This window comes from Corticium candelabrum, chromosome 2 (assembly GCF_963422355.1).
Source record: "Corticium candelabrum chromosome 2, ooCorCand1.1, whole genome shotgun sequence".
Taxonomy (NCBI): Eukaryota; Metazoa; Porifera; class Homoscleromorpha; order Homosclerophorida; family Plakinidae; genus Corticium; species Corticium candelabrum.
In genome coordinates this window covers 1,190,064-1,205,974 of record NC_085086.1, presented here as the reverse complement: position 1 = coordinate 1,205,974, position 15,911 = coordinate 1,190,064, and the positions used below count along the sequence as shown (strand labels likewise).

Sequence of the window (15,911 nt, the reverse complement as noted above, 5' to 3'; positions counted from 1 at the left end):
GAGGACAGGAAAAAGAAAACCTGGTGAAGTCTCTGTAGCAATGATTCTTCTTGCTATGAAACACTTTCGTCAACGGACAAGAAGGTTTTCGGTATTTGCGACAGCTATCAAGGTTTCTGTTGATGAAGCGGAAAGGCCGCACTGTCGAGATCATTTAGATTACTGAAGTTGCTGTCTAGCTTTATAGATAGATAGAGATAATATCAACAGTACTGTACTACTTAAAATATAGGAACCTAATCTAAGGTATCTAAGTCATTAAACCATCAACATATGGTCAATTAACAGATATGCACAAGTTGAAGAATATTTCTACAGTCCTAAATCTAACAAGCCGTCACTTTGGAAAGCACTAACTGGCACTAATTAGAGGACTAAGAGGTATGAAATCTTAGAGGCTTGGCCCAAGCTGGTGCTGGGGCTTACTTGAGCTCTGGGGTAATAATCAAGCCAGTATCATAATATATTAGAGCTATGTATCTGTTATACATTAGTTATTGTATTGAAGTGATCCAATTTTCAGTATTTATATTCTATTATTAGTCTTTATCTAATTTGTATATATTTGAATACCACAGACCCATCTTAATGGAAGAGAATATGTTTCATCACGGAAGCCTTATGAGACATTAGTTCGTGATTCTCAAATGGCAGGTAATTTGTTGTGTGCTAGCTACTCACAACTGCTTGTTTGCTGCAATTCATGGTTGCTTAGGAGATGTTGTGGTTATTGTCTGCTTATAATATGTATCATTACAAGCTTGTCTCTTAAACAATGGTTTCATACCATTAATTGACATTTTTGATCAATGAGATTTTGCTGTGTACAGTAACAGTGTGTGGATCTAAATATGTGCAATAATTATTGATTTGTGGACGGTTGTGTTTAATGTTGAATCACAAGGCAGTGGAGGACATTCAGGTTCAGGCTTCTATGTAGTCACATTTGCAGAACTTACAGTGGGAAGCTCGTTTGTATGTGTGTTAGTGTGGATCGAGCTCTTTGGCTTGCTGCTTTGGTAGGAATAGGAAGACTGCATGATGGGACTTGACTAAGTGATCCCACTGTAATATTCTGGACTGGATATGACATATGTTTGATCGACTTGTTATTGAGTTTGTGGGGTTGACTGTTTAGTGAGGAGTTGGATTAACTACAGTTAGGTTATTAGGTTCTATTTTATCTACACATCTTGAGCAGGACAATGCTGACATGAGCTTGGGCAGTAACAGAAGTCCAGATTTCATTGCATGTGTTTATTGCTTGTGGTAATAAGATTGCCTGTTCTGCAAATGGTGATCTCTTTGTGTACTTTCATGCTAGAATGAATGGTTATTATCAGAAGTGTTTTGCTAGGAGTCTTAGGAGTGTGGCTTTGTTTTGTTGTGCATAGCACACTCTTATGTCCATGGAGCAAGTCACACATCTGTCATGAAACAGCAAGACCAGCACATGGTAATGAGACTTGTGACATTTTTTTGATATTTAATATCAGTGTTTTGGTTTCTCTGCTTATACATAAACTACCTACCGCATCGATCATTTCCAGGAAGAGCGTGAACTTTGCAATGAACAGTTGCTAATGGAGAAAGACAGGGAGATAGAGCATCTGATGTCTCTCATACCTTCTGGTAGGCAAGAAGCAAGCAACCGATCAAGGCAAACTTACCCACAGGTTATGTGTGTGTGCGTGCAATCTCATAGCTTGTTATAGTTTTACATTCCTTTAGACCTGAAGCATCTGAGTATAATCACTCGCCATCAATTTTTCAGTGTATTTGTCTCGTGAAGTCTATATACGTATGTGTTCTGTATAATTTTTCTTGTACTAGTTATCAGTGTGATTAAGTGGGGTTGGCTGCATGCATGGATGCACTGAAATGCAGAATATTCTGAGGATTGCAGACAGTATTACTATTTCACTTGTTTGTTTATCTTTTTTCTCTAATTGTACTTTCAAGGCTTTGCAATCTCTTGTTTTTATTTGTTGTGGTGAGACTTCATGATCGTGTATTTAGTAACTCTTTGTTGCTCTAAGGTTGGCGAAGGTCGCAGCATGTTTCTTCCATCAGCGGATTGCCAGTTAGCAGGTGAGAGTTGATTGACTGCTGTAACTGTATTACAGCTAGTATGTGGTGGTTTCCAATCTATGTGATTTTTACTTCTACATGCAGATAGCCTCTTTATCACTTCTCTCTCTATTATATACAGTAGGTAGTTTTATTATTTATGTCGACTGTTCTTGAAATTTCAGGTTTCTTATACAGCTGAAAAAGTACACCACGATTAATTATGTCATTTTCTACCTACTGGCAATTGCAATGGCTGATGATGACCTTTGTAATTTCTAAAATCTTATATTTGCAACAGAAATTAATAAGGGCTTTTAATTAAGCCATGTTGATAGCAACTTGATGTTGATAGCAACTTGATGTTGATAATAATTGAGTTGATCTACATCTATTTGCTTTACAGAAACAATCTGTATGTAATTCTCAAACAAGATTTGTTTTATAATTCTAGTTTGTTTGTCTTAACTGCTAAGTACATTTTTGGTGAAAACGGGAATTCAAAATGTTCGCAAATGGTATTGAACTTTTCAATATTGATGTTCTTTATAACTTGGCTAGCGTTTGATTGTATAGGTCTACATTTGAGTGCTAAATTTGTGTGTGCATCCATGCGTGGGTGTGTGTGCGTGTGTAAGTGCGTTCGTGCTAGCATGTATACATACATATGTATATGTAGATTTGTAGTTTGTTTTGAAGCTATGCAGACTGTCTCTCATATATGTTTGTGATTATGGCTGGATTTAGCCATTTCTCATTGTTGTGTTTAACATCACAGAAAATGTTGCCTCTCATTTGAGTGCTGTAATTCGTGAAGTAGTCAAATATGGATCTGACCAGCACTATGAGTTCGGATTGCAACTGAAGCTGACTCATTCTCAAATTGTAGTCATAGAGGATCGTGTTTCCAATAGTCAACAAAAACTGCGACAACACATTGAAACAAGACGACTTCAAGTTGTTGATGAGACTGTCACACATGAATTGCTAGATGCATGCAGGAACATTTCGTTTCCTATAATTGGAACTGTCTTACAAGAACTGCGACGTGTTGGTGAGATAATTGATATGATTTATATATCTTGTTTGTAGTTATTGTGCATGTTGTTGTAATGCATGTACTCTACGCTCTATCTGTTCAACCAACTATACACTTACATGATTTTGCAATAATTTGCAGGTCACCTAGAAGGAGGTTCCACTTGATGGCTAAATTACATGAATGGATCAAAGCAATTAATTCTCACATTTCAACTCTAAAGTGACACTTTTGTTATTGTTTGTCAGTTATGTGTGTCACAAACTGCTGTACTGCTTGGAGCAACATTTACTGCTTGTTTGCTTCTGTCATTGGCGTAGTTTGCTAAATGTGAGTGGCTAGTGAAATTTCACTGTATTTTATATTATGTATCTTAACAAATCTTGTCATTTATATTATACTGGGGGAGTGCCAGGTTTCTGACAGTTACCTTGCACATTGTCTATGTATTCTTTATCATAACCATCACTTAGATGTTGCAAAATTGACTTGCAATGTCGTTAAATGGAAGAGCGTTGTTTCATTCTTTTGTAGATTGTGCGTATGTTCACAGCAGAGTTTCTGCATTGATGTACTACCTAGTAGCCTGTGAGTTAGGTTGTGACTTCTGTGTGTACTTGCGTATGAAATGGTAATTAACTGGTCGTTCTGCATGTAATTAGGCTCCTGGAGTTGTAGTTTTTGGATACTTTACTTGTGGATCCGTTCCTTTTGCAGCTAGTTGCTAAACACTCCAAGTAATGTGAAGCAGCAATACTGCTTGGCTTGAACTCTAGTTCTCTCGAATTACATTTTATGTGTTATATATAGTTACTAGGATCCATGGCCCGTCCTTCGTACGGGCAAGATACTGTAGTGTAAGGATAGGCCTGTGGACACGTCACGTGCAATCTTTGTTGCGAGGTCCCGGATATTCTGAATGAATTCGAATCTTGCTCTTCGCGCTTGTTTCGATCGAAATCGACACACTCCCCGTGTAGCGCTTGCTGCAGAAAGCGTGTAGGTTGGATTCGGTGCAAATGCAATCAGAATTTGGAGAGAAACGAAAGCGCTAGAAGAGTAAGTTTCGTCGGCAAGAGATATTCGATCGCTCGAAGCTTTGCGAAGGACGACGATGCATACGGTCTACACAGGACTGGTGTGGGCGTGTGTTCGAATGAACGGGAATGTGTAGCGTTTGCGTCATCGAGAAATTTTACGCGGGGGTCAACCTCTCGAAAGGGGACCCGGTGCATAATTTTTAAAATTTTTTTACAAAAACCATCGCCTATGCGTGCCGAGTGTGCTTGCCGATTTCGGTTGCGAACGGACAAAAGACGTGGCCGCCAAACGCGAACATGCACACACACACACACACACACACACACACACACACACACACACACACACACACACACACACACACACACACACACACACACACAGACAATTTGAGCTTTATATATTAGATATGTCAATAGTTTTATGACACCTGGATCAAAATCTTTTTGACTTCTACAAGTTGGCGTGTCTAGACTTCCACAAAGACTTGAGGATCTAGGGTCATCTGCGTGCATATGAAAGCGGATGAAGAGATAATGCCAGATTGTTATCGTTTTGATAACTTGCAATCAGATGTAAATCACATGCAGTAATTGCATGTAGGCGAACGTGAAGTAAACAGACGCAAGGATGACCACACAAGAAGCAGTAGGGTGTACTCGGGTTATAGAAAGCAATTGATAATGGGGACTTGTGAATGCTGCAATTAACTTCTTGCTAGGTATATGAATTCATGATGCCTGCTTGCATGCATTCTCATATATACGGATTTCCTGACTATTGGCGTTTACCGTAGTTATCAGTAATTATATTTTGGGTTTCTTTCAAGTTATATAGGGTTAGGGTCTATTTCAAGTTCTACACGCACTTGTGCATGGTTCTGTTCTAGATCTGGTGACTTTCCAATTAATGAGGGAAATATCACTGCGTGAGCTCAAACTTTATTTGCTAAGATCATGGATTGCTGGTCTTGTGACAATGATACTGCGTGGAGGCGGAAATCCCTTAACTCAAACTTCATTTGATGAGATCATTGCATGTTGATCAAGACAACTGTACGAGATCGGCTGTTAGGTAATTAACTATTGCATCACTGAGCTAATATAGATATGCCATATGAGTAAGAACTTTTATTGCATCGCTAAGCTTAGAGGTTTGAGGCATTACTTGATGCATTGGACATAAAAAGATCGAGAAACTGGAAGCCATGCTGTAAATAGCATATGATCAGGTCCTGCAGGTCAACGTGCACCTATGAACTGGCTAGGGTTCGGCCTCAATCCTTTTTACCTATGGTGTAACCTTTCACAACACAGAGCATTTTGATTGTGGCTGTCTGTATGTTTGTATGCGTCTTTTTTGCAGCAGCAGCTGTTAAAACTAAAGCTGTAGATCGATTTGTATGCTATAGCAGCTGGCCGGGTCTGCATGAATGCATTGTGTGTGTTACAAATAGCAATGAGACTCAGAGTTAACCGTTGAGTCTCTCAAACATCTGTTGTTCGGTTCAAGGATAGGTGCTAATAATAAAGACTGTATACTGTTATTTATTTATTTTCTATTATATATTTTATAAAAAAGTATAGGTAATGTAAATAATATCCTGGATAAATTTTAACTGACACACAGAATCTTATTGAATGTAATTTGGCTGCGGATATTAATAGTTTACATTCAGTGCAAATGGCGTGGCTGGTTCGTATGCATGATTGCTTGATACATATATACTGGTTGCTACTGTACATGGAAGAAACAAACCTGCAAGAAGCGATTTTGAGACTAGATTGTAAAGTAGAAATGATCAAGAAGTGAATGAATAAGCAACAGTTAGAATTTTAATCAATAGATGTTTGCTGTCATTCTTTCCTTACTTAATACTGCCTGGTGAGATCTAAATTGGCTGTCATGTCGAACATATGTCACTTATATTGCATGTTGAGGCCTACTATGATATCTAGAATTAAGTATTAAGCTATCTGATCGTTGGCATAGTTTGAGTCTATACTCTTAGGTAGAAAATTAAGTCTTTCATATATGTTGTTCATTGCAATGAATACAGAATAGCATACAGCAATTAATGGTCATTGCAATTGCATGTCTTTAATAATTTTTTCCAGTTTTTCAATTTGTGAATTGTGAACTGCTGCGTTTCCCTCCAGTGAACTGATGAACCGAGCAATCTCATCCATTTTTCTCTCCATTTCATTCATTGTCTTTTTCACCATATTTCTTATTGCTGTTTCCCTCTGAATGAGGTCAATACAGACAGCCACGTGGTCTCTGTTGGATGCAGTCGACATCATCAGTTGCTTGATGTGGGACTTCATAGCTACAATTTCTTCATTGATATGACTGGCTTCCTTCATTTGAATTCTAATATCCAAACGAAATTCTTCTGCTTTTATGTCTAGTGTTTCTTTCATGTGCTGTAGAGAATGCGAAAGCTTTGACAGAGTAGCTGCACACCTGGCAATTCTATCTGAGAGGCCTGAGTCTGTGAAGTCTATGAAAATGCATTGCAAAAATATGGACGATTAATTTACACAAACACTGAACTTGCACTGAAAGATTAGCTACTAGCTACTAGCAGTATATACAGAGGGGAGTACATAACAGTTGTTTGCATGCATATGTCACTTGACTCTCTCACTTTAGTTAGGAGTATGCATGGTGTACGTTGTATTGCATAGGTCAGAATAAATTGGATTGCATCTCTAGGCAAATTGCGTGGGATCAAAGTTAGTGCATGTGCGTACCTGCTATGTAACGGAGTGAAACCTTCATCATGCATTCTCTCCACATTTATGCATATTTGGTATCATGCATATACCCTACACAGTCAACTTGCAGATATGTAGCAACATGTTTTGACAAGTGTTTATTAATTATGCAGAATTTGAAATTAGACCTGGCTATAGTATGGTAACTAATCTATAAAGTAGGAAATCAATTGATGAGAAGAGATAATGGACCAGTAAATACATTTTTCATTGGCAAATTGCTGCATAATTGCTGTAAAGCATTAAATCACATTCTGAACACAAATTATGTAAGTTAATTTGTGTGGGAAAACTACCAAAATGAAACACTTTACCACATTTCTTTGACTCTCTAACATTAGGGAACACGTTTTACCTATAATACTGGTACGTACATTAGATATAACTTCTTATTAGGGTAGAACATTGCATGGCTAGTGCAGCTCATCCAGTTAGAGGGTACCGTTTCTTGCAAATTTTGAAATTGAGTTCATGTACACAGATAGTTACTCCTATCTAGCTCTGACTTTTTGTTTTGTCATATTATATTGTGTACAAAGAATTTATTTCTCATGCAAAACAGAGTATTGTAGCAACGAACTTAGACTAATACTACAGCTAGCTGCCTATACATAACTCCACATTAAAATTGAGTAGTACCGTTTGTTTTCTTATCTAGTACACTTGTAGATGAGTGGCTAACATCAAACGCTGCAGCATCACTTGTTTTGGAGAGGTCAGAGAACATGTTTGTTATGATCGATCGTCACAGCCAACTGAGAGGATTAAGTCATGCATGCAATGCAACCAACACCTTATAATTATGCATGGGCAGACCTACTATATCCTAACGTCTATCTGTGGTAAGTAATTATCGACATTTCAATTGAAACTGGATGTGGTTTCAACATACATATTTATCTAGGAGCACCAATACCATAGATTGATTACACAAGGAAGCTTCCTTCAAACTGTAAACTATACAGTTCATTCTATACCATCTAATAAGAAATATGTTGAATTGCATGCAACTAGCTATTTATACCGAACAAACAAACAAACACATATCTAACGTTTGGTCCAAGCTTGGCAGCATCTTGATCCATGCAAATTTTAATTCTGTTAGGATGTGACTTGTAAATTCTACAAGTTTGTTCTCAGAATACTATACATTGAGGTATAGACCAGTACCTCCATCAGAGTGTGAACACTAAGTTGGTTTTGGTTTTGGAGACATGCACATACATGCACAACAGAGCAGTTGTAAAATGCAGTAGGCAACATTTGAATGCCTATCCGTCACATATTTGTTAAGTTGTCCTTGGTGTCAAAGAGTATCAAATCAATCCAAGTATGTATGTGATGGTCGATCCCATGTTGAGGCGACATTTCAAGCATAAACCATGCATGCACATTAATTAATTAACTTAGTTAATGTCAATGTTGCATACAAAGATTGGAGAACTTTCCAGATAATTAACAAACAGGGTTCGACTAGCTGTTTTTTTAGTGGGGCCTTTATACTTGTTTACAAGCTTGCCAGAGGTATCTAAAAGTCATGTGCTCCAAGGGGAATCCCCTCTTTGGATTTCTTCTCCCCAGCTTCCTCTGACTAACCAGCGAACAAATCTTTCCGCGCTAGGTATGGCCCCTACACTTGTAATGTGTGAGCTGCTCATTGTCTGAAGCACTAGAGTGGAAGTCCAACAAAAATGAACTTAACTTGTATGAGTAGATCTTACGAAGACAAATCGATCGGTATAAGTTACTCCGTTATCTTCGCTTTTGTAAACGAGAACGAGCGCTGTTTCTATGATGTGCAACGCCCACGCGCCTGCTCCGCGCTTCCTGGTGGATTAAGCTCCGCCCACTGAGAACGAATCAATGCGTTTACGGATGACTGCTACGGATATATCGAGAATGAGGAATGCGAATGCGAAGATACTATAAAGATCTGCCTTCTTGCCGTCAGTGGTTCCTCTCTAAAGTAAAATGGTGTCGGTAGAGCTGTTTCTCCGCCAGACTTTGAAGCAGAATTCCTCAATACCACGGCTTACCTAGAGAACGCGCTTGTGTTTGAGTATTTGTTTATCCTTGTTCTTTTAATATCCGAAGAGAAACGTACAGTGCGCCGTTTGGCGTGAGCTACAGAGGATAAGCCTGTTTTTACCAGGAAGCGCAGAGCAGGCGCGTGGGCGTTGCACATCACAGAAACATCGCTCGTTCTCGTATACAAAAGCGAAGATAACGGAGTAACTTATACCGATCGATTTGTCTTCATAAGATCTACTCATACAAGTTAAGTTCATTTTTGTTGGACTTCCCCTCTAAATTGTCAAAAACGTTAGTACGTGTAACCAACTAGGGTAGGCAGTCCCCAGCCACCATACTCCCACAAAAGTAGGTGTGATGAAATGGCTTCTCTGGGATCCCCCGTCACAATTCACCTGGATCAAGTGCCACTGATACGGATACATTACAAAACAACAGGTGATTACTTGAATTACTGTGCCTTCACTCACGGTCTGTCATGTCGTTGATTATATGTGATGAGAACAATTGAGGGTATTTCCCACATGTTTCAACCTCTAGAGGAAGCCATCTCTGAAAAGTTTTTACCATCATTGACAGGGCAATGGAGTTTGACAAAGGAAGAAAGAGACTTATTAGCGCTTCCATGTCGTCTTGGCGGTCTGAATGTTGTCGATCCCTCCAAACTATATGAACATCAGCATGCAGCTTCATGCAGGATAGCTGACCATCTCACAAGTCTTATAGTTCAACAAGAAAGTGCGCTCTCAGAAGAAAAATCACATGAAAAAGGTGAAGTCTAACATCAGAGCTGAAAGGCTAGCTGCACAAAAAGAAAGTCTGCAAGTCATTTCCACAAACTGTTCTCCGAAACTCCAGAGATGCATTGAATTGGGAAGTGAGAAGGGCTCATCAAGTTGGTTAACAGTTTTACCATTGGAAGATTACGGTTTTCACCTATCTAAGGGAGACTTTCGGGATGCGCTATGTTTGAGATATGGTACCGTCCAAATGCTTCTGCGGGAAGAAGTTCGATGTGGATCATTCAATGATTTGCCCTAAAGGAGGTTTCCCGACACTTCGCCACAATGAAGTAAGAGATATCACGATGGACCTCCTCACGGAAACATGCAACGATGTCACTATTGAACCTTAGTTGCAGCCCTTGCACGGAGAAACTTTCCAGCATAAAACGGCCATTATTGATGACCACCCACGCCTAGACATTTCAGCTAGAGGAGTATGGCAGCATTCTCAACGTGCATTTTTTGATGTAAGGGTTTTCTACCCGAACGCGCGTTCAAACATGCAAGCTACTTCTCTGGCAGCAGCCTACAAAACTCATGAAAATGAGAAAAAAACCGGAATATGGCGAACATGTGAGGAAGATAGAAAATACAACTTTCACACCCCTAGTTTTTGCAGCAACTGGTGGAATGGGGGAAGAAGTGTCAATTTTTTACAAGAGAATAGCTGAATTACTATCAGTCAAAACAAAGAAGACCTACACTGAGACCATAAGAATCATCAGGTGCCGTCTATCGTTCATTCTGATCTGTTCAGCAATTTTATGTATCCGAGGTAGCAGGTCGGCAAAGCACAGGCCCTTCCGTGCAGAAGAAATTGATACCATCAGCAGTGAGGTTCGCCTCACTGAGTAAACTGATTTATTATTGACGTTTACAATATTTAAAAATATAACATGTTGTGTTGTTTGTTGTAGTCTGCTGGTTTGTCGTACTAATTGGTCACATTGTAAAAATATATCTCTTGGTGCTGTTCATTAAAAAATAGACGTTTGGTTGCGACCTTCATTAACATATTTCTCAATGTTTATCAGCAAATACAAATGACTGTTAATTGTGCTACAAGATTATTCTAATCCCTAACAGAAAGCCTATTTACTGTGTACAAGCCAGAAAGTGCCCTTGCAATAATGCAAAAACCTTCGAATATCTATAAGGCTGAAGCTTAAATTTATAGAATATAGCATTCTGTTATTGATTACAAATTCAGTCACCAGAAACACAGTTTCTAGGGAGGCGGTTAATTGCACACAGCCGACTTTCCAAGACGCTATAGATCCTTAATTAATTATTAATTTGCGTCAGAGAATGATGGCATGATTGTGAATCATTGTCAACAATTTGAGTATGGAAGCACAACCAACCTTAATTAAAATTAAGGACTCCACATGCACTAGCTGTACTATTTATGACTCCACTACACGCCTATGCAAATTTAAGTATTACGCGTGCGCTTGCGCGTTTACTGTTTGTTGAGTCATCAGAAACTTCAGCACGTTGTTGTTCACTTAATTCTTGAAGTTTTACTGCGATGGAATATTTATTCGGGAGAAGTCGGGCGTCCCTAGAAGGTGATCTGTTTCGTAACAATTACCACTTTAGGCATCAAACGCACAAGGACGTCGTGAATGCACTAACAAATTTTAGAGAACTGAGAACTGACGTAGTGTGCTCGCTCGCGAACGACGGCACGAAGCGTATATCATTATACGGGACAATCCCGATCATCTACAAGGAATCAAACTACAACATTCCGATTCGTTTGCTGCTACAAACCGACCATCCTTACCGTCCTCCTATTTGCTATGTTATACCGACGCAGACTATGGTGATCAACGTGTCTACATGTGTGGATCAATCTGGTCTTGTCTACTTGCCGTATCTTTATCAATGGGCACATCCCCCTTCCAATCTTACGGATCTCATACAAGTCATGTGCATCGTGTTTGCAGAGAGCCCGCCTGTCTGTAGCCGTCCAATTCACTCTAGTAGAGCTGCGCCTTCGCTATCGACTGACAATCAATTGCAAAGAGAGTTGGCTGCACAGCTACACTTTCGTGAACGTCCAATGCAACGTGAACCTGCACTACACAGAGCCATCTATTCTTTACCAAGCCTTGGGAATTCTCGTCAGTCTCCTGTCAGTTCTGGTTTATTGACAGACAGTTATAATCAAATGCAACAAGAACATGCTGCAGTTGTGAAAGAGAGAAAAGAGAAAGAAGAGCTACAGCAAAAACTGCAACAAGAACAAGAAAACAGAGACAACATTCAGAAGGAACTCGACGAAGCTCGACACCAAATGATACAAATTTGTAAACAGCAAGAACACGAGTTAAGAGAAAAAGCCAACATTGCAGAGCAGCTATCAGATGCTGAACAAGTAATTGAACGAAACAAAGTCCTCAATATACCATCACATGATATTGAGTTGACTGACACAGAACTAGGACGTGGATCATATGGAGGTAAGGTTCTGCCATTAAATCTCTAAATTCTATTTCAATTTATTTTTACTACTTGCATGTAGCAAAGAATTGTTCTTAGCTAACTTAGTTAGAATTGCACAATACATGTACTGATATCTCCTCTATCAGTCAACTTCTTAGATACATTAATTTTAATAAACTGTATTGTTATTAGCTGTTTGTGTTGGATATTGGCGTTGTTGTCCTGTTGCTGTCAAAGTTTTGTACGATCATTTGGCTGCTGATCAAAGAAATATTAGACTCGTACGACAAGAAGCATCTGTAGCATGGAAGATACATCATCCAAACATTGCTGCTGTTTGTGGTGTCACTCTGGAGTTAGAAGAGAAGAAGGCGTGGATTATCATGGAATTACACAGCGGCTCTATGTCTGATGTGATTTATGCATGTCAAGGAGATGTTGCACCTCTCACTCTACGAGAAAAAGTTGACATAACACATGATTCTTTGTGTGGACTCGATTACATTCACAACATGGTAAAAACAATATCAAACTGAGAAAACATTGATATATAAAATGTAGATTTAAGTAATACATACATAAACATAAACAAGCAGAAGAGCACATGCAGGTAAGCTGACTAATTAATTAGTTAAATTTTTGAAGAGAAAACAGATCGAGACAGATATACAGATTTATTACATGCACGAGCTGACAGACAGACAGACAGATAGGAGCTAAGCAGGCAGCAAGAAGATTATATTTTAAATGACACTTAATTATAAGTGTAGACATATTAAGATCAACAGATCCATAGATAATCAGACCGGTAGATCAACACACACACACACACACACACACACACACACACACACACACACACACACACACACACACACACACACACACACACACACACACACACACACACACACACACACACGTTTAGTCAGTAGCAGTTATGAACTAGAGAGAGGGTGAGGGACAGATGGAGGCAGAGAAAGAGGGATGCATGAGAAGGTACGAGGGAGCTAGGCGAGGAGGGATCGAGTATAAGGAGGGAGGAAGGCCAACGGGGAAGGAAGCAAGCGGAGAGGGAAACAGACAGGGAGGAAGGCATGCAGGGAGTGGGGCAGCTCGGCAGGGATGGACTCATGAAGGGAGGGCAGAGGAGGCAAGGAGGGAGAGAGAGAGAAAGGGAGGGAGGAAGGGATTGAGGGAGGGAGAGAGAACAAGATTGGTAGACAACAAGGTCATTTGAGGGAGAGATCAGACAGGGAGCAAGAGAGGGAGAGGGAGAACAAGATCAATAACGAGATCATTAGACAAGCAATATGCTCCGTCAACATGCATGTAAATGTCTACATGAAATGACACACAGACTGCTAAATAGGTATACTGTAGAGACAAGTATATCTATGCAAATTTTAGTTTCTGTTTAGTAATTTTTTATTTGTACCCCAACTTTTCTCTGTTGTTATAGAAACCTTTGGAGATTCTTCATGGTGACCTCTGTCCAAGGAACATCCTTGTTACTGCAACGATGAGAGCCAAACTTGGTGATCTGGGAGGTGCTCGTTTTGAAGATGCTTCACTTTCAGTTGGTCTTCTTAGTCCACAGTACACAGCACCTGAAAGATTTGAATCTCAAGTTCAACCAAAAAGCAAGAAAACAGATATGTATAGCATAGGAGTGACCATATGTGAGCTCTTCACTGCTGATCCCCCAGATCGTCAACAAAGAATGGATCAAGTGTTTCGTATTCGTGAGCAAAATGTTCGTTCTTTATGTAAGCAGTTGATGAAAGATGATCCTGTCATTCGACCAACGGCAGCAGAAGCTCGCAGTATTATCAGTTGTATTTGTAAGGCAGACGACTATATAGCATGTCCTCCTAAACGAATGGTAAAAGGCAAGATGGATGGAATAGCTGATGTTACTCTTACCCAGCCCATTTGGTGAACTTGACATGTTGAACATATTTTTGAACTATATATTCATAGGCATATGCATAGGCATGTTTGCAAGGATCATAAACTTACTGGACATCATTTACAGGTTGTTAGAAGGTATTCATTAGATGTTGGCGTTTTTAGTCGTCCGCCAATTTTTGCGGAGGGGCGGTCAGTCTTGATTTTTCGCAGCTGCATCTAGAGGAAAAGTACATGGTCTCACTGGCGCAGTCATTCTAAACTTTTTGATTCGTAATTGCCGCAGTTCCTTTTCGCACTAACTTTGTCACATGACCTTCTATTTCGAAGAGCAACTGGAGCTCTTCGCTGAGCACGATCGCTCCTTTGTAATTGTGCTAGTGTTTAATATAGCTAACTATTGAAAATCGTGACATCATGCACATAAGTCTGGGCAGTCGCAAACCGCTGCACTTCTTCGCTTCTCTTCTAGCATGCGGACTTTCAGACTTTGGATCTAACATAATTATTTATCAACTTGTGACATTTTCGATAGTCTGTGCTATAGATAGCTATACATAGCTGGCGTTCGTACAGCCTGGGAAAGATATAAGTTGCCCCATACATGGACAAGAAGAGTTGGGAAACGTCGCTCGAACTAAAGCACATTCTAGACTAGAAGCTAGCGAGCGTCCAAGGTCTAGGTAAGTGATTACCTCGATTTCCCAGAACACGTACGGCGTCACGTAACATTTGACCGAAAGCGATGTTTAGTCGTGTAGGGCTGAAAAGCTTGAAGGTGCATAAACGTATTCATCGTGAAACGTGAACGAGTCAAACTCTGACATTTTGTTTCCGGTCATGTGATCCACGTTCGATCACGTGACAAAGTAACTCAATCAATCGCATTTCTGCGCCTAGGCACTAGAATTGGCGGTCTGACGTTCTGCTGCATCGTTAGTACTTTGTTGTTGTTGTTGACTTGTGTCTTCGTTCTCTACCGTCTAACTTCTTCGTTGGTTTCTAGCGTACGTTGTTCTCGTAACTACGAATGCTTCAAGATAGTACAGTAGAAGTGAGTGGGCTTAGTTGTTAAAGAGAGACTGGGTAGAAAGCCATGGTGTCAGCATGTCTGTTGATTTTCTAGCATAAAGTACGCTATAGCTAGCTAGACAGGCGATGTAAACGGAAGCGCACATCTACATCTTTGTGCTGTCCTCCTTCTTTTCCATTGGTACATGTAGTGACAGGTTTATATCTAGCAGTCACTTATGTCACGTGCTGACAGTTGCAGGTCATCGTCTATAGGCCGATGTTTGTCTAGGACTCTTGTGTGTATTTTCTGTCAAAATTACATTGTTGCTCATGCAGCTACTCTGTAAATATACATCGCTTTCTCATTGTTTCTCTTTGTTGTTTGTAGATGTTGATGTTGTAGTAAACGCCGTCAAAGCCACTGATATCAAAGAATGTAAATTTTAGTCATTCACATGAACATCCAGGTAGGTACTCATGAAATTTATAGTCAAAAGCATGAGCATGCTGACTATTTACTGAATAAATTGTGTTTGCACGTTAATCACTTTACCAGGGGTGTTGTTACGGAGGCATCAGAGCTAAGTTTGAACTTGGCTTCAGACACGAACCTTTGACTCCAGAAGGCTCCCAAAAATTTAATGTGTTCCTGTGCCTGAGTCCAGTCTCTGTTAATGTCATGTCAGAGTCTGGACTCTGGGTCTTGCCAGTATGAGAATTATGCTATTACTGATCTGTTTATACGAAGCTACACAGAAGATGACAGCTGAGGGTACAATAGACATGTAT

At 39.7% G+C, this 15,911-nt stretch overlaps 2 protein-coding genes across 2 annotated transcripts; both read left to right on the top strand.

The window, feature by feature from the left end:
• Positions 1–40: 40 nt before the first annotated feature.
• Positions 41–3,534, top strand: LOC134198302 (uncharacterized). The gene is made up of 7 exons (XM_062667668.1): positions 41–112; positions 579–654; positions 1,395–1,456; positions 1,551–1,676; positions 2,040–2,091; positions 2,849–3,124; positions 3,251–3,534. The coding sequence occupies exons 1-7, from the start codon at positions 41–43 to the stop codon at positions 3,274–3,276; spliced, it is 690 nt and encodes a 229-aa protein (XP_062523652.1). The 3' UTR covers positions 3,277–3,534.
• Positions 3,535–11,233: 7,699 nt separating this feature from the next.
• Positions 11,234–14,356, top strand: LOC134198321 (uncharacterized). The gene is made up of 3 exons (XM_062667690.1): positions 11,234–12,214; positions 12,390–12,712; positions 13,660–14,356. The coding sequence occupies exons 1-3, from the start codon at positions 11,278–11,280 to the stop codon at positions 14,137–14,139; spliced, it is 1,740 nt and encodes a 579-aa protein (XP_062523674.1). The 5' UTR covers positions 11,234–11,277; the 3' UTR covers positions 14,140–14,356.
• Positions 14,357–15,911: the final 1,555 nt, after the last annotated feature.

Coding starts and splice junctions, on each gene's coding strand:
- LOC134198302 (XM_062667668.1), top strand. CDS start 41: ATGATTCTTCTTGCTATGAAACACTTTCGTCAACGGACAAGAAGGTTT. Junction 113..578: donor TATTTGCGACAGCTATCAAG/GTTTCTGTTGAT, acceptor TGAATACCACAG/ACCCATCTTAATGGAAGAGA. Junction 1,677..2,039: donor CAAGGCAAACTTACCCACAG/GTTATGTGTGTG, acceptor TGTTGCTCTAAG/GTTGGCGAAGGTCGCAGCAT.
- LOC134198321 (XM_062667690.1), top strand. CDS start 11,278: ATGGAATATTTATTCGGGAGAAGTCGGGCGTCCCTAGAAGGTGATCTG. Junction 12,215..12,389: donor AGGACGTGGATCATATGGAG/GTAAGGTTCTGC, acceptor TATTGTTATTAG/CTGTTTGTGTTGGATATTGG. Junction 12,713..13,659: donor TCGATTACATTCACAACATG/GTAAAAACAATA, acceptor CTGTTGTTATAG/AAACCTTTGGAGATTCTTCA.